This window comes from Malania oleifera, chromosome 9 (assembly GCF_029873635.1).
Source record: "Malania oleifera isolate guangnan ecotype guangnan chromosome 9, ASM2987363v1, whole genome shotgun sequence".
Taxonomy (NCBI): domain Eukaryota; kingdom Viridiplantae; phylum Streptophyta; class Magnoliopsida; order Santalales; family Ximeniaceae; genus Malania; species Malania oleifera.
In genome coordinates this window covers 6,046,363-6,065,578 of record NC_080425.1, presented here as the reverse complement: position 1 = coordinate 6,065,578, position 19,216 = coordinate 6,046,363, and the positions used below count along the sequence as shown (strand labels likewise).

The 19,216-nt window shown below is 37.7% G+C and overlaps 1 protein-coding gene across 1 annotated transcript; it reads left to right on the top strand.

Annotated features, from left to right (window-relative positions):
* The first annotated feature begins 9,762 nt into the window (after positions 1 to 9,762).
* On the top strand, positions 9,763 to 12,484 carry LOC131164326 (pentatricopeptide repeat-containing protein At1g32415, mitochondrial). The gene has a single exon (XM_058121435.1). It carries the CDS (start codon positions 9,945 to 9,947, stop codon positions 12,177 to 12,179), a length of 2,235 nt encoding a protein of 744 aa, XP_057977418.1. The 5' UTR covers positions 9,763 to 9,944; the 3' UTR covers positions 12,180 to 12,484.
* Positions 12,485 to 19,216: the final 6,732 nt, after the last annotated feature.

The following is a 19,216-nucleotide window of genomic DNA, read 5'->3' as shown; positions in this document are numbered from 1 at the left end:
CTAATACCATAGAAATCGTCGCTAATATTTTTTCGAGATAATTTCTGCGCGAAAAATGATTTTCCACGATTTTTTTTTGGTTTTTAGTGACGAAATTATTAATGACAGATTCAATTTCATCACTAAAAATCATTTTTTTTTTTAGTGATACCCAAACACATACCCGACTCTAGAAAGAGCCGGCGGCCACCCATATAGCATCCCCGTCCCAAATACATACATACCCTCACTTATGGTGAAGGAATACCATGATTACATACATACGTTGTCTTGAGAGCTCAAAATATTACAAAACTCTCCCAAAGACTAACCACACATCACTACTACGATAACAGAGTACTACATACATACATATATGCCCATACCGACCCTGCTATCAACACTACTTCTCAGAACAACTACGAATATTTCTGGCATATTTTCGTCTCTAACTCCCAAGAAGCTTCCTCAACACGTGATTCCACCATAGTACTTCACTAACTGTATCTCTTTGGTATGCAGCTTTTGAACTTTATGGTCTAGAATCTAAATGAGTATCTCTTCATACGCCAAAGCATCCCCAATCTCTAAAGACTCATAACTAATAACATATGATGGATCCGGCACGTACCCCCTTAACATAGATACGTGAAACACATTGTGGATCCATGAGAGTGTTGGGGGTAATGCAATCCTGTAGGCCACTAGACCCACTTGCTCCAATACCTCGAATGGTTCGATATACCTCGGGCTCAGTTTGCCCTTCTTTCCAAATCTCATCACTCCTTTCATCGAAGTGACTCTTAGAAATATCTTACCCCCAACCTCGAATTCTAACTCACGGCGGCGAACATTTGCATAACTCTTCTGCCGAATTTGAACCGATTTAATCCTATCATTGATCAATCTAATCTTCTCATAAGCCTGCTGTACAAGTTCGGGACCCAATACCTGCCGTTCACCGACCTCATCCCAATACAACGGAGACCGGCACCTCCAGCCATACAATGCCTCGAACAGTGTCATCCCAGTACCAGCCTAAAAGCTATTATTATAGGTAAACTCCACTAATGGTAGAAACTGAATCCAACTACCACCGAAGTCTAATACACAAGCCCGTCACATATCCTCCAAGATCTGTATCATCCTCTCTGACTGTTCATCAGTCCAGGGGTGGAACGTTGTACTGAAAGTAAGCTTCGTCCCCAGTGCTTCCTATAAGCTCTTCCAGAATTAAGAAGTAAACATCGGGTCCCGATCTAAAACAATGGACACCGGTACCCCGTGCATTCTAACTATCTTCTGCACGTACAAATCCACTAGCCTACTCAAAGAGTAGCTAACCTTCATCGATATAAAATGAGCAAATTTGGTCAACCTATCCACAATTACCCAAATGACATTCTACCAGTGTAGTGCTGGTGGTAGCCCAGTGACAAAGTCCATGGAGATATGCTCCCATTTCCTCTCCGGAATACTCAATGGTTGCAACGGCCTTGCCGGCCTTTGATGTTTAGCTTTTACCTACTAACACATCAGACATTGCTCCACAAATAAAGCAATCTCCTGTTTCATGCCACTCCACAAATAAAGCAATCTCCCGATATATCTTCGTACTACCTGAATGTAGCATATACAAATAACGATGCGCCTCCTCCAGGATCATCTTTATCCCCTCGTCGTTTGGAACACACATCCTAGTCCCAAACCTTAGCACACCTCCCTTGGAGATGTTAAAATCTACGGCCAACCCTTGCTGCACTTTCTCTACAACCTCGACTAACTTCGCATCATTAGCTTGCACGACTTTAATCCTCTCAAGTAATGTCGGCTGGATCACCAAGCTAGCAATGAAAGCCTGATGATTACCATCCACCAACTCCACGCCCAGAATTTTCAGATCCTGTTTGATATGATGTTGACCTACTGCTGTAGATACTGACGCATGCTCTGACTTCCAACTCAACGCATCGGCTATCACGTTAGCCTTCCCCGCGTGATAGTTAATCATATAGTCGTAGTCCTTTATCAGTTCCAACCACCTTCTCTACCTCATGTTCAACTCCTTCTGTTTAAGAAAGTATTTGAGGCTCTTATGGTCCATGAAGGTCTCGCACTGTTCACCATACAAGCAGTGTCTCTAGATCTTTAATGCATATACTACTGCCGCAAACTATAAATCGTGCGTGGGGTAATTCTTCTCATACTCCTTGAGTTGCCAAGAAGCATAAGAAATTACTTTACCCTATTGTATCAGCACACATCCCAACCCCTTCAGCGATGCGTCGCTGAAAATCACAAAACCACCATCCCTAGATGGGATGGTTAAAACCGGAGTAGTGACCAGTTAGTGTTTCAACTCCTGCAAACTCTGCTCACACTCATCGGTCCAATCAAATCTCACACCCTTCCTTATTAATCATGTCAGAGGGCCTGATAACTTTGAGAATCCTTCCAAAAATCGCTGGTAATACCCAGCCAGTCATAGGAAACTGCGAACATCCTATACACTCTTTGATTTCACCCAGTCAACCACTATTTCTATCTTACCAAGATCAATTGAGATACCACCCTTCGACACAACATGCGACCTGATTCAGCCAGAACTCGCATTTCTTTAGCTTAGCATACAACTTCTTCTCCCGTAATACCTAAAGTACCAACCTCAATTGGTTTCCATGCTCTTTCAAACTCTTAGAGTATACCATAATATTGTTGATGAATACAACTACAAACTAATCTAGGTATTCATGGAAAACCCTGTTCATTAGGTCCATAATACTACCAGGGCATTAGTTTGCCCAAAAGTCATGACTAAAAACTCGTAGTGACCATATCTGGTTCGGAAAGCAGTCTTCGTAACATCCTCAGTCCTAACTCTCACCTGATGATACCCTGAGCGTAGATTGTTCTTTGAAAAGACATGTGTTCCCTGCAGTTGGTCAAATAGATCCTCTATATGAGGCAATGGGTATTGATTCTTCACTGTTACCTTGTTGATCTCACAGTAATCAATGCACATTTGCATCGACCCATCCTTCTTCTTCACAAACAATACTGGAGCTCCTTAGGGTGAAACACTAGGTTTAATAAAACCCTTGTCCAGTAGTTCCTGCAACTGCTCCTTGAACTCTCTAAGTTCAGCTGGAGCCATCCGGTTTGGAGCTTTAGAGATCGGTACCTTACCTAGCAGCAACTCGATAGCGAACTCCACCTCATGATCAAGAGGTAAACTGGGTAAGTCTTCCAAAAATTCATTAACCACTCGAATATCTTCAAGTTTCATATCATCTCGAGGTGGTTCCTTCACGCAAGCTAGGTACTCCTGACAACCTTCCAAGAGTAACCTTCTCGCCTGTACGTCTGATAGAATCTGTGGTGTCGAACACACACACTATCCCATGAAATCATACTCCTGCTCCCCAGGAGGTCTGAACACTACTACCTTCCTGCAACAATCAATCACTGCATAACTGAAGAATAGCCAATCCATCCCCAGTATGACGTCAAATCCACACATGTCGCACACTACTAGATTCCCTGGTAACAACCTTTTCTGAATAACCACTGGGCAGTTTCCTAACATCTTACTGCAGATCGTTACACTCCCAGTCAGTGTAGCCACCGACAACCATTCACCCATCACTTGGGTTTCAACCCCACACAGTTTCACAAAATTAGAAGATATAAACGAATAGGTTGCTCCTGAATCAAATAAAACAACAGCTCTATTCAAAAGTAATAACATGGTACTTGTCACCACGTTCCCAACGTGTTTCGCATCTACTAGAGTAAGAGAGTACACTCTCTCCGAAGCCGTATTTTCCTGATAGTTTCCTCGAGGCATCTGATTTCTTCCACGATTCTAGCTCTGTGCACGCATATCGCTCCTCTATGCCTGACAGCTCCGTGACATGTGGCTCGGTTTGCCACAGTTGTAGCAGTTACCCTAGAACAGCGGGCATTCACCATTGTGCCATTTATGGCACATTGCACATGGTGCAGAGGATGGATCCCACTGAGAACTCTGCTGCTTGATATTTTGCCGATAACCTGAACTAAAGTTCTACTTTATCTTCCACTGTCCCAGTTGAGGACTAGTCTGAGAAGCAGAAGATACTGGTCTCTTCCTCTATTCCTGTACCATCTCCTCTCCCTAAAGGTCACCCTCAACTATGGCAACTTTATCCACCAAAACAAAAAACTCACAGATCTACAGCATCCCCACAAGTCTGCATTTCGCGACATCCTGAAGCGTGTGTACCCCAGGCTGGCAAAATAAAAATGGTGGTTTAATTTTCAGGAAAAAATAGGAATATTAGGATCGCCACTAACATTTTAGTGTGTTTAGAACACTTAATTACTACCCAGTTAAGGGTAGAATGGGTCTGTGTTACCAAAGTTGGGATCAGGAGTTCGGTTACGCGAGGGGAAGGTATGAGCACCCCCTACGCGCCCGTTCTTACGAACGGTACCTAATTAATTATGAAATTATCCCTAAGTAAATTTAAAAATTCTTTAAAATTACTCCTTTTTAGTGAATTTTTGATATACCCAAATATATATATATATATATATATATATATATATATATATATATTCCCTCATAACCAAGGTACATGAAGTTTCAAAAGCTTGTACCCTTTTAATTGCAATAATAGGGATTAAAAAAAAATCAAGAAAATATTTAAGAAAATACACACCCAAATTTTAAAATGGTATAAAATTTTTTAATAGGAAAATACTAGTATGGGAGGTTTTTTATCATAGAATATCTAAATGAACACTAAGTAGCAAACATGTCTTATTAAACCTACCACATAAAACTTTGCATATTCACATACACACAAGCAAACCCGAAGTGATAAACCCATCACATGAACCTTACATATTTAAATACATTCAACCAAACCTTGCGTATTAAACACCAGCTAGCCCTACATATTAAACATATCACGTGAGCATTGCACATTTAATAATAATAATAATAATAATAATAATAATAATAATAATAATAATAATAATAATAACGTGTTGATTACAATAACAATGATGATAATAACAATAATACTCCAACAATATTAATAATGATGTACAAATAGTATACTTGTGTTTATAATAATAATACGTAAACAATGTAACAATATTGCCAATAATAATGTACAAATAATATAATATTAATACTAACACAAACCATACAATAGTAATACTAATAAATTAATAATAAAATAAAAACAACAGAATACTCATGCCAATAGAATCAATATAATAATAATTCTAATACAATTAATATAATACTAATACTAATAAACTATATAGTAATATTACTAATAATAGTATACGATCAATATAATAATATTATTAATAATGATATACCAATAGCATACTAATAATAATGTAAAAAAATAATAATACAATAGTGTTATCAATAATAATAATATACAAGCAATATACTAATATTATTAGTACTAATATACCAACAATAATACTAATGTCAATAATAATATACACGTAATAATACTAATATGGTCAATATAAAATATATATGTATAAATATGTATGTATATATATATATATATATATATATATTAACACTAAGAATAAAATAAATAAATATATATATATATATATATATGTGTGTGTGTGTGTGTGTGTGTGTGTGTGTGTGTATGTTGTGTGTGCAACAGTGTATGCAGCGTGTGTGTGTGAGGGGTGTGAGTGAGCGCATGTGGAAGCTCACCTGGGTGCTGCCAGAGCTGGAGAGGATGTCGGAGAGATCTAGAGCAGATGTGGTTGGACTTTCGATTCGTGGCTTCTCGGGTCTGTGGGGCAGTAGCTGGAGAGTTGCAGTAGGGGGAATTTATACAGCTTTCAGTATAACATGATTTACAGTATGTGCACATAAACATATATTATAACAATTACAGAATATCATGATTTACAGTATACGTATAGAAACATATATTTTCAGCATTTTTCAGAATATCATGATTTCATAACCATAACACCTAAATACTTAAATATTCATACAATTATTCAGATATACAGATATTAAATATTCAGTCAGTTATTCAGATTTTTAGATCAATTTTAAAGTGTTATGGTTATTTTAAAATCATGGTAAAACAGTAATATAGAAATATCAATTACATATATAGTATCAGACTCTGATGAACCAGATTTAGCCAGCAAAGTACGGTACCATAGGTATTTTCAGTTTAGAGTGCACCCACATAACTCAGATAGTATGTGAATTTTCAGTAGTCGATTGTGCCTATGTTATAGACAGGCCCCCTATCAGTTAAGGTTGAGGAGGTCGATCTAACTTTTGGAGTTCAATTGACTTATCCTAGCCGGCCAGCTAGTAATAGGTCCCACCTGTGGGCCACACAATCCTATCATGAGGGGTTAAATCACGACTTTCAGTTATCTATCCAGGGAATTTTATCAATTATTATATATATACTCAGATTTACAGAAATCCTAGACATACATATAAATACTAGAAGTATTATGAATAGAATATTCAAAAAAATCAGTTTATGTTAAGCAACATAGCTATAAACTATACTATGTAATATTTATACGTGTTTTCTCATACTCAGTTATTTATGGTATTTCTAAATTAGATTTTACAAACATGTAAACTTACCTACCACACACTAGCAATAATATATTTCGTCTTACTGAGCGTTGTCTCATCCCAGTGATTTAAGATTTTTTAGGTGATCCAGTTAGGCGAGCAAATTAGGCTCATAGATAGAGGGGATTATAGTATTGCCTTATCTGTAGGGTGAGTGTTTTGGGAAGTCATTTTTTAGTAGTCCCTAGGTCCAGATGAGGGTATTTTGGAAATGATTATGTATGCATATTTTGGGAAAAATTCTGACACTCTAGTATTGTATATAATGACATGGTTGTATGTATCCTGCTTTTTGCTGCATAGGTAATTTATTGTGTCTCAGATTCCACGGTTCCTATTTGGACCGTGAAGATGGTTTAGTTTTTATTAGAAGGTGAAATTTTACAATTAATTTGTGTGGAAAAAAAATGGCATGAAAAATTAGGTTGTTACACACGCTCTCCATTCAGCAGTTAGAAAAGCCAGCAAACTCTCATAGAGGCAAATGTTTTCATGAGAGAAGAAAACCCTAACAGCCGCTTATGAGCCCACTCTCTAAGGAGCAAGGCATGGTCAAGAGACACAGTAGAAGATTCCTGGTCGTCTTCAAGAGCTCGTTTTTATACTTGTAGATTTGGGATCAAACCAGACAGATATCGCAGGTATAATCCTAATCACGTAATTAGGGATTGCATGATCTGATTCTTTTTTTTGTTATCTGTATACACTACAACGGGATCTCAGGGCTATTCTGCAAGTTCCTTCACTAACATACAGATGCACTTGCTCAACTCTTGCTAAGTGTTCTTACCAATATCATGCCACAAGAGTTACAGGAATATCCTACCTTACACACAACCCTTTATACATATAAAACATCATATGGTCTTCGGTCGGTTGTGCCTTGTGTATTCCTTGTGTATGCTTTTGCTCATTGCTTCATCATGGTTCGTCTGATCCTTATTGCTTGCTTTAGTATCCACCTGTATATCTGAACAGAACTTGAGGAAAAATATTAGCTAACCCAAGAACCACTAATGGGTTGTTATCATCAAAACTAGCTTGAATGAAGAACCTTAGCCACTAGGGCTAACAATTTGTATAAGAAACAGAGCAATTGTCGACGAATGGGTGTGAATCATCGACGAATTATAAGGACTCGTCAATGAATGGGTTTGACTGTCGACGAATTTTTCCAGTAGCCAATCGAGTTTTTTACCCAGATGACTCATCGACAAAAAGGGGTAATTCATTGACGACTCAGGGTAACTCGTCGATGATTGGATGGCACTCGTCGATGATTAACGTCAAGACCTGAACACCAATAGCTAGAAAACGGTAAGTTCTTGAGTAAATCAATTGGGATTCTCTCCCAACGGTTAGATAATGGCTAGCTTGGTATTTTGGCTATAGATACAAGTCTATAGACTTGATTAAACAAGTTTTTGAGGGTTTACAAGTTTTTAGTGAAAAACATATCTTAAACATCAACCCTGAGCACTTTGCATTTTAGTTCATATTCACAAGTGCTCAATTTCTCTGTCACTCTCTAATCTTGTGAGATTCATTCCTTGAGAGAATAGTGTGAGGTTTGTTTTGTAATTAATATTTGCTCAATCAAGGAGCATTTCTTTATATATCCATCTTCTTGTAAAAGGTTCTTTGTGAACCATTTGGTGAAGGTTCTTGGTGAACTGACTTGCAAGGCTTCTTAGTGAACCTTGTGGCTCTTGGTGAGCGGTGGGATTTGTTCCCATGCGAAGGCTCTTGGTAAGCATTGAGGGATTTCTTCTCTCATTGTAAGGCTTCTCCGCCAGTGAAGGAGTTTATAGTAGATTGTGGAATCCTTGAGTTGGTCTCAATGCGTGGACGTAGGCTTGGTGCCGAACCACATTAAAATACCAGTGTTGAGCTTTCTCTTCTCTATACTCTTTATTTGATGTCTTGTGCATGATTTACATTTTCTATATTATGATACAACTGCTTGAATCTTGTCAAAAATTTTATTTTGTAGAGAAAAGTAAAAATATGCGAAAGAGTTCATTTACCCCCCTCCCAAGCTCTCTCTCTAGCTTAATCCCTCTATTCACATCCCAAGTAAGCTACCCCTCCTCCCCTTGCTCTCCCCTTGCTCTTATTTACAGGCAAGGAGGAGAATAAGCTAAGGCTTCATAAAATAAAATAAAATAAAAAATCAAAGGACAAGAGTGTCTATGGGGGGCAAGGTTAATTACAACCTCGCGCTTAGGCTTCTTTTCTCAAATATATATATTTTTAAAAAATCTAAAAAATATGTGTTTTTTTTAGCATTTTTTCTCAATTTTTAATAAGACCGATGATGATGCCCAAGATTTTCAAAATTCATGCATATTACTACATGTTTCAACTCCAACTTTCTCATTTTCAAACTCACTCATTTCATTCACTCTTTTCAAATACAATAATGCAAATCCTGTCTCTTTTTCTAGAACTTTGATTTTCTTGACCCGTAATACAAGTTCAACATTTTTTACAAATCAACAGTTTTGTTTTCATCAATTAATGTCACTATCATCACCATATTTTCATTAAAACTTAGGGTTTTGAGGTCAATCCCTTTTAAAGCAATATACTAGATTTCTTGGAGTCATGTTGGAGTGCTTGGATAGTGATTGGATCGTTGGATGACCAAAAGCTGTGTTTTCTCTCTTTTATTTTTTTGTTTATTTTCTTTTTGAAGGTAACACCTATGTAATTGCAAAAACCGTTCTGCGAATGGGTGTCATTAGGGGTGTTGAAAGGTTGATTGTCACTGAGATAATTGACTAACCACCTTACCTAGGCACAAATGTACTCTTGAATTATAAATCTGATTTTCGTAGGCCTTTTGTAGGATTTTTCTTTAGTTTTTCCTATGTTTTTTAAAAAAAAAGTGACAAAGCTCATACAATCTATGATTCTGGGCATTCATCCCCCACTTCTTCTTTTCTTTTTTATTTTTACCTATCAAAACCTCTTTCTTTCTTGTTTGAGGACCGATATTCCCTCTTCGTCGGCATCTCATACAAAATCCAATGTCAACAAGCACTATTCACTATCAGAATTTTTTTTTTTTTCATATTCAAAATTTCAAGTAATTGTATAAATATCATTCTATTTTCTAATTTGTTAAACTTGTATAGGAAAATTAGTCACCGTGCATGTCACCTTTGGACAACCCAAAATTTTTATAGGCTGAATAAATAATGAGTAATAACAAAAGACAACCCAAGCACCTGAACGGCGACGCTTCAAAGCTTCTAATGAGCATTGTGGAGGACCGTTCCCTGTTATTTTTGGTTTTTTCCATTTTGAAAAACGGTTAATGCTCGCGTCTTGTTTGGACGCCTACAAAGGCTGTTTATTTAGGTCAATTAGTCTGCGTTCCTGTCAATTTTGTGTTCGTTTCTTTGAAACCCAGCTAGTGTGCTCCACAACCTCTTACCATAAATTTAGCTACAAGGATACCGAAATTCTGCAGTACCTTTCTGAAAGGAAGCTTCAACATGCACGAGACTTGCTCGAGAAAATGCCTCAAAGAGGCGGACAGGGCCGCATTGTTGATTGGACCTCGTTACTCTCAAATTTCTCGAGAGATGGATTTGTCGATGAAGCACGAGCTTTGTTCAATATCATGCCCGAGAGGAATGTTGTCACTTATAATGCCATGCTCTCGGCTTATGCTCAGTGCGGGAGGTTGAGTGATGCGTGTAGATTGTTCGAAGAAATGCCGGAGCGGAATGTGGTATCTTGGACATCAATGGTTTGTGGGTTGGCGAACGGGGGAAGAATTGACGATGCTAGGAAATTGTTTCATGCGATGCCGGAGAGGAATGTAATTTCTTGGAACTCGATGCTTGTTGGGTTGATGAGAAATGGGAATTTAGAGGAAGCGAGGCAGGTTTTTGATGCAATGCCAGTCAAGAACCTGGTTTCTTGGAATGCTATGATTGCAGGATATGCTGAGAGTCATAGAATGGAAGAAGCAAGAGTCTTGTTTGACAAAATGCAATGCCGGAATGTAGTTACTTGGACTAGCTTGATAGCTGGTTATTGTAGAGCTGGTGACGTCGAGGAAGGGTATTACCTGTTTTGTCGAATGCCAGAGAGGAATGTTGTTTCTTGGACGGCCATGATAAGTGGGTTTACCCGGAACTGCTTTCATGAAGAGGCATTGTTGCTATTTATTGAAATGAAGAGTAATTGTGATTCAAAACCGAATGAAGAGACCCTCATTTCACTAGCATATGCTTGTGCAGGTATTGGTTTTTGTTGTCTTAGCAAGCAGTTACATGCTCATCTGATAATTAATGGCTGGTTCTATAATGACTATGATGGAAGGCTATTAAAGAGCGTGATTTTCATGTACTCTATGCTCGGGAATATGGATTTTGCACGCCATATTTTCATGAAAAATTCAACAAACAATAGTCTTCAATCTTTGAATTATATGATAAATGGTTATATTCGAATTGGACAGTTGGAAAAGGCTCAAAATATGTTTGACATGGGACCCATAAGAGATGTGATTTCATGGACTTCTATGATCAATGGGTATTTTGCAGCTGGCCAGGTTGCAAAAGCATGTCATCTATTTAGCAAAATGCGTAACAGAGATGCTGTAGCATGGACAGTAATGATATCTGGCCATGTCCAAAATGAGCTTTTCACAGAAAGTACATGCCTATTTGCTGAAATGAGGATTCAAGGGGTTTCGCCTCTAAATTCTACATATGCTGTTCTTATTGGAGCTGCAGGTGCAATGGCTTATCTTGATCAGGGCAGGCAGTTCCATTGCCTGCTGATTAAGACAGAGTCTGAAATCGACTTGATTCTCAATAATTCTCTTATCTCAATGTATGCAAAATGTGGGGAGATTGATGGTGCATATAGCATTTTCTCAAGCATGATTTACCGGGATTTAATTTCTTGGAATTCCATGATAATAGGGTTCTCACATCATGGGTTAGCAAATGAAGCTTTAGAAGTCTTCGAAACCATGCTGAAGGCCGGGGCCTGCCCCAATAATGTCACTTTTTTGGGCACCTTATCAGCATGTGCACATGCGGGCCTTGTCAATCGAGGGTGGGAGATATTTGAGGCCATGAATGAAGTGTATGGAATTCAGCTAGGCTCTGAGCATTATGTATGTATGATTAATCTTTTAGGCAGGGCAGGGAAGCTACAGGAGGCAGAAGAGTTTGTCTTGGGTCTGCCTTTTGAGCCAGATCATGCCATCTGGGGGGCATTGCTTGGTGTATGTGCTTTTAACAAGAATAATGCAGAGATAGCCAGACGTGCAGCAAAACGACTCCTTGAGCTCGACCCTTTAAATGCACCAGCGCATGTGGTGCTTTGCAACATATATGCTGCTAATGACCAGCATGCTGAAGAGGGAAAGTTCAGAAAGGAGATGGGCTTGAAGGGGGTGAGGAAGTTTCCTGGATGTAGTTGGATTTTGCTAAAAGGCAGAGTTCATATGTTCGTGTCTGGAGATAGATCACGACCTCAAGCCAATGAGATATCCTTGCAATTATTTGGGAACATTGGGGAATCATAACAAGAGAACAATAGGACATACAAAAAGACAGATCAAAATAATTTTTATTCTTCATCTGCAATATTTCTTGGGAAAATTGCCTCTGAAAAAATTAATTTCTGGTCATGAGACAAAGTCATCTCGTAGAGAGCTAGTTTTCAAGACCAAGCATACATTGCATTTTGTGTTGCAGAAGAGAACAATGACATCCTAGTTTAGGAGTAGTAGTACAGCTTTCCTAACTTCAAAAGTCGTGGTGGTATCTTATACATTACCAATTAAAAGACAATCTTATATTTAACTCGTAGAATAATAACAAAACAAAATCTCAACTAGTGTCTAATTATCATAATTTCTTAGAGTTTTATTTGAATTAAGAATAAAAGAAAGGTAGTGTTTGGAAGTATAGAGTTGGATTTGGATATGTATGGATTTGGAAGAAATTAGTACTTTATTTGGGAGCTCGAGTTTCAAATCTCCAATTTGAATTTTACTAGATTTGAGAAATATGTAATTTGAACAAAATCTAATACGACTTTGTATTACATATTTTTCAATTCACACAAATTTAAATCTAAGGTCTCTCCCAAACATAGTGTTAATATAATTTTATACTATGTTTTTTTCCAAATTCACACAAATCCAAATTTAACATAAGAATTTTATGGTCCCAAATGTAAGGGAAAGGAAAATAAGAAGAAAATTATTTATTTTTTTAATTGTATCCCCTCTTTATATCAAATGCTATAAAAGTCATACCTCTTTATATCAAATGCTATAAAAGTCTAGTATGGTTAAAAATTAAGAAAAATAAAATAAAAATGTTAATTATGCGTAAAAATAAATTTGTACTTATTATTTTTTTATATTTGTTATTTTCTTCTCATTTTAATTGATAACCAATGCAAAAATTAATACTTATATATTTTCTTTTTATTTCACTGTTTAAAAGTTTTGTATGGACATTGGGAAAAACCCATTGACTCCATTTAAGGAATCTTCACATTTGAAAATGTTGGAAAAAAAAAAAATCTTAAATGGCTGAAAATTTAATGAAAGCTAATTTCATTAAAGGCCTCTAAAGACACATTGTGGATTTTTTTTTGCTGTGACGCCCCGATTTTCATACCATTTTTTTTCTCCAATAAATAATAAATATTAATCACACATCGGCCACGTCAAAACTCTGATACCATTTAAACATAACCTGACCCAAAGTGGGTACCGGGTAAACAGTCATACAAACATCCTTAACAATGAAAGTCAATATTTATAAACCTTTTAGAATACAAATAACTAGAGTTCTAACCATCTATATATATACACACACACACATATCCAACGCATTCCCAAAAATCAACCAAAAACTCTAGGGGAAACATATATCCCTAACTCAAAACACTCACCCTGTCTATTAGAGTACTAGCTCCCCTCTATCTCGGAGCTCTATCTCTTGGTCTTTCACGGTTCCCTAAAATATTTAGATATTTGGGTGAGACACATGTAAAAACCCAGCCTTTTATACGGGCCAGTACTGTTAACACAAACACAGAATACCTGTACCTGATAAACATTCAAAGACAACCCACACTAAACAGGGACATACGGGTGTAAATCATACATAATTATAATGTAAATGTTGCAGAAAAACATAAACATTCATTGGGATTTCTGCTAGACTTATACCAAAGTTTACCTGTCATGTTTTTAATTACAAACGTTTATACCTAACACATATCCAATACTCACAATCTCCAAAAAGTGCCCCAACTAAGTTCAATACCTTATCAAAACACTACCAACTATAATAACCCAAAAACAACTTCACAAACCCCTCTAGCTACTAGGACCGACGTCTTGATGGACCTGAAAACAAAGGTTAGATACGGGGGTGAGACACTTCTCAATAAGGAGGAAGAATATTATAACAGTGTGTGGCCGCATGTGCTTATTTCAATCAAATTCAATACATATGACGAACATTTTCAATACTGTGTTGCAACAGGTATAATAAAGTAAATACCATAAATTTTTTCCATAAAAGCTTTTAAATCATGTGTATGAATATTAGAACAACGAATAGCTTGGTGTGACATAATTACGCCTATTTACCCTGTGGCACGGGTTGTGCACTAATGACTCTAACATGCCCTGTTAGTGCAGACAATGCCGAGCATCTATTTATAGTCCGACTGCCTCCCCTAGTCTATTATTTCACCAGTGATTTCAAACTCCTGCTAGCCGACTATCTATGTACTCACACTGATTCACATGTGTGATTACACTGTACTTACCAGCTATGGAACCGAGCATCTAGGAGTATTTTTCAACCCCCGCACTGAAGTATATTTCAACTTCTTTAACTGAAGTTTCTTTCAACTTCTTGGTAGCAAGTTGTTTTTCCTTTAATCATATATACAATTTATATGAAACATAATAACATGTGCAATTCCAGTATTTTCACAAACTCATATATCCATATCTAGTATAAACCGGCACCTATTTTTCAACATTTTCTAGCATAACAATTTGGAATTTCGGTTTCCATAAACCATATCAATAGTATCAAATGTTCCCAAGTTCATTTTCATACACACGTCACACTAATTTGAACAAAAACCCGCTATATAGTATATAATATGGTAAACATTATTTCAATAAAAATAAGGGATTCAGGCATCTCCTACATACATAATAATATAAAATAAAGAGATTTCAAAACATTTGGAGACCATACGCCAAAACTCGTATTTTTACCAAAACCATAAAATCACGAAACCCGACATTTCAACATGGTGAAATTTAGTAAAATAGCAGTCAAATCAATCATATGAATGTAAACTATCTTTTTAGCGGTCTAGTTTTACGGAATAACTATTGTAATCAATTTCCCCTTACCTTAAACCCAAAAACGAAAACCCGCACGAAATGGTCCAAATCGACAACCCGGGATTCTCGAAACCTAAAAACCATAGAACGTTTCCTTACTACAATTTGGACTACTATACAACTATCTATTCAAAAACGAGATCAGATCCTTACCTTGATTTTTGGGGAAAACCCGAGATCTTCAAAATGACGATTTAATCCGCTAGAGTTGTAGAGCTTCCTCCCCTGATCCACGCAGGAACCTCCATTTTTAGAAATGGATGTCGAACGACAAAGAATCGTAGAGAGAGAGAGAGAGAGAGAGAGAGAGAGAGAGAGTTTTGAGTAATCTTAGCCCTGAAGCAACCAAAATGGATATTTATAGGGCTTTTGACCAAGTCAACCTCATCGACAAGGTGGCGTCTTCGTCGATGAGGTGGCGTCTTTGTCGACGAATCCGCCACACAGCTCATCGACGAGGCCATACCTTCGTCGCTGAGCCCTTTTTGGATAATTTCTAGGTAGTCTCGGTATTCCCTCGTCGACGAGACTCTGAATTTTATCAACAAGGAACTCAAGGGACTTCGTCGACGAACCCACTACCTTTGTCAACGAACCCTACTGTGAAAAAAAAAAAATCCCTTTTTCCTATTTCTTACGTATTTTTCCTTATTTACGGGTTTGGGTCTCTACAATCTCCCCTCCTTATAAGAATTTCTTCCTCAAAATTTACTAACTGTTGCTAAACACAATCTTTCCTTATAATTTCATTTTTACAAAAGAGTTGACAGTCACCCACAAAGTGACTTCGGTCCACATTCATTACATACCCTCACATATGGCGGAAGAATACCATAGTTACATAAGAAGATACTTTGGAAGATTACATGCATATACAAAACCCTCCCGAAGATGTCATGACATTAAATCTAAACTATCTGTACTACTATACATACTTACGTACTATCAAACAACTGTGGGTACTTCTGGCGTATTTCAGATTCTAATTCCCACGAAACTTCTTTCACTGCATGGTTATGCCATAATACCTTCACGAAAGTTATTTCCTTAGTCCGTAACTGCTAAACCTTCCTGTCCAATACCTGTACTGGTACCTCCTCATATGATAAAGCATTGCTAATCTCAAAAGGTTTGTAACTCAATACGTGCGATGGATTTGGTACGTACTTCCTCAGTACAGACACATGAAATACATTATGGACTCTAGATAGCGCTGGAGGTAAAGCCACTCGATACGCAACCGAACCTATCCTTTCAAGGATCTCAAAAGGCCCGATATACCAAGGACTTAGCTTCCCCTTCTTCCCAAACCTTATCACTCCTTTCATCTAAGCAATCCTCGGGAATACCATATCTCCTATCTCAAATTCCAATTCTCGTCGACGAGTATCAACATAACTCTTCTGTTGACTCTGAGTTGTCTTGATTCTTTCATTGATCAATTCGACGTTTGAATAGGTCTACTGAACTAGTTCTAGACCCAAAATCTGTTGCTCTCCTACCTAATCCCAGAACAATGGAGATCAACACCGACGACCATGAAGTGCTTCGTAAGGTTTCATTTCTATGCTAACCTGGTAACTGTTGTAATATGCAAACTCAACAAGCGGTAGATATTGTATCCAACTCTCACTGAAATCCAATACACAAGCCCATAACATATGCTCTAAATTCTAAATAGTCCTCTCCAACTGTCCATCCATCTGTGGGTGAAAATATGTACTAAACGTCAGTCGTGATCCCAAGGCATCATGTAAACTCTTCCAGAAACGAGATATAAAATGCGGATCCCAATCTGAAACTATATAAATAAGGACACCATGGAGTCGTACCACCTCCTGCACATAAAGTTCAACCAGCCTATTTAGAGAGTAGCTGACTCTGATTGGAATAAAGTGTGCAGTCTTTGTCAGCTGATCCACTATAACCCAAATAGCATTCTGCCCATGCACCGTCGTAGGTAAACCCATCACAAAATCCATCGAAACATATTCCCACTTCCACTCAGGAATGTCAAGTGGCTGAAGTGGTCTTGCCGGCCTCTGATGTTCTGCTTTGATCCGCTAACATGTCAAGAACTGCTCTACAAAACGAGCGATCTCTCTTTTCACATCGGACCACCAAAAAGATTCCCTCAAATCCCGGTACATCTTCGTACCACCAAGATGTACAGTGTAAAGTGAATGGTGTGTTTCCTCTAGAATGACCTGTTTAATCACAACATCATTCGGTACACAAACCTTGCCACAAAATCTCAATATCCCGTCACCAGAGATACTGAAATTCGGCTTCAACCCCTTCTGAACTCCTTCTCTAACCTCAACCAACTCCGAATCCTCCTCCTGCGCTACACGAATCCTCTCCTGCAAAGTTGGTTGTACCACCAAGCTAGCAAAAACAGCCTAATGATTTCCTTCCACCACCTCCAAACTCAACCTTTCAAGGTCCATACAGATCTGATGTTGAACCCCCACTGCTGAGATTGAAGCGTCAACAAAATTTCGATTCAGAGCATCAGCTATCACATTAGCCTTTCTTGGGTGATAGCTAATAATACAGTCGTAGTCTTTTATCAACTCAAGCCACCTGCGTTGTCTCATATTTAGCTCCTTCTTGGTGAAAAAGTATTTAAGACTTTTATAGTCAGTAAAAATCTCGCACCTGTCATTGTACAAGTAGTGCCTCCAAATTTTTAATGCAAACACTGTAACGTCCCTCAATCTCTTAACATAAAATATCACATAATAAATAAAATAGTCAACCCGAACCCGTGGGTAGCGAGGACACCTGTCGAACACAGTGGAAAACCTAGCAGCAATAAATATAAAATCTCAAACATCCAATCATAAAACAAAATACCAGAGCATTCTTTACATCCTCACATACATCAAAATATCTCTAGGGTCAAACACAAAATAACTTTGACCCTATTACAAAATCTTACCCTTCTCACAGGGTAATCTCACTAGCTCAACGGCGGCCCTGACCCGCCGGTCTCTCAGGGGCTCCTGAAAAATTAATTAAGTTTGGGGGTGACACACTTCTCAGTAAGGGAAAATAAACTAAATACAGCTGTGTGGCAACATGAATATTTAATGCATTTGTACGTATACAGTACATTTCATAATTCTATAAACATCATCATATCGTACTAGGTAAACATATATTTTCACATCTGTTAATAAATCATAACATACATAAAATCATCGGTTATAACTGTAGTACTGAAAACAAACCCAGGATGACTAGCTAGCTGGTGTCATGTATTACCCCCCATGACGGGTTGTGCAGCCCGAAGGCGGGACCCGACAATGGTTGGCCGACCACTGCTGAATCAAATATGTCTGTAAGTACAATGAGCCCGCCACACCCTAGTCCAGACTGTCAGGTGGACGTCCACACTCTACTGAAAGCCACATCGATTATCCATCTCCCATCCCCTCGTGGGATGGTTAGCACTAATCTGACGTAGATATCTGATCTACACATATAGCTGCGGTACTGAGCCCCTAAACTGAACTAAACTAACATCCTGGTGGTGATAACATATAATACATGATCATATATTTAACATCATTACGGCCTCGTGCCAAAAATATAATAATTACGGTCTCGTGCTGAAAACATAAATACGTGGTCTCGCGCCAATAACATAAATACGGCCTCGTGCCGATAACATAATTACGGCCTCGTGCCGATAACATAAATACATGACCTCGCGCCAATAACATAAATACGGTCTCGTGCCGATAATATAAATATATGGCCTCGCGCCAAAAACATAAATACGGCCTCGTGCCGATAACATAAATATATGGCCTCGCGCCAAAATTGTTTCAGGTATATATATTCTGAAAATACATCATTTATCACATAATCGTCAAAACCATCACAACATAACTCATATTTTCATAATACCTGAAATCATGCTTTGTTCGTAAAATTTTTCACATCATAATACATTTCACACAAAATAATATTCATGCCACACATATGCTGTCAAAAGTCATACTTCATATTCTAAAATCGTGAATTACTTACATCTCATACATACATATACATTTTAATCATCATAGCAGTATTTTCCCAATCGTACATTTCATTCGTAATACACAATATAACATATGCTTTTCTGAAAATAAATTTACTCATAATCAATAATAATTTGT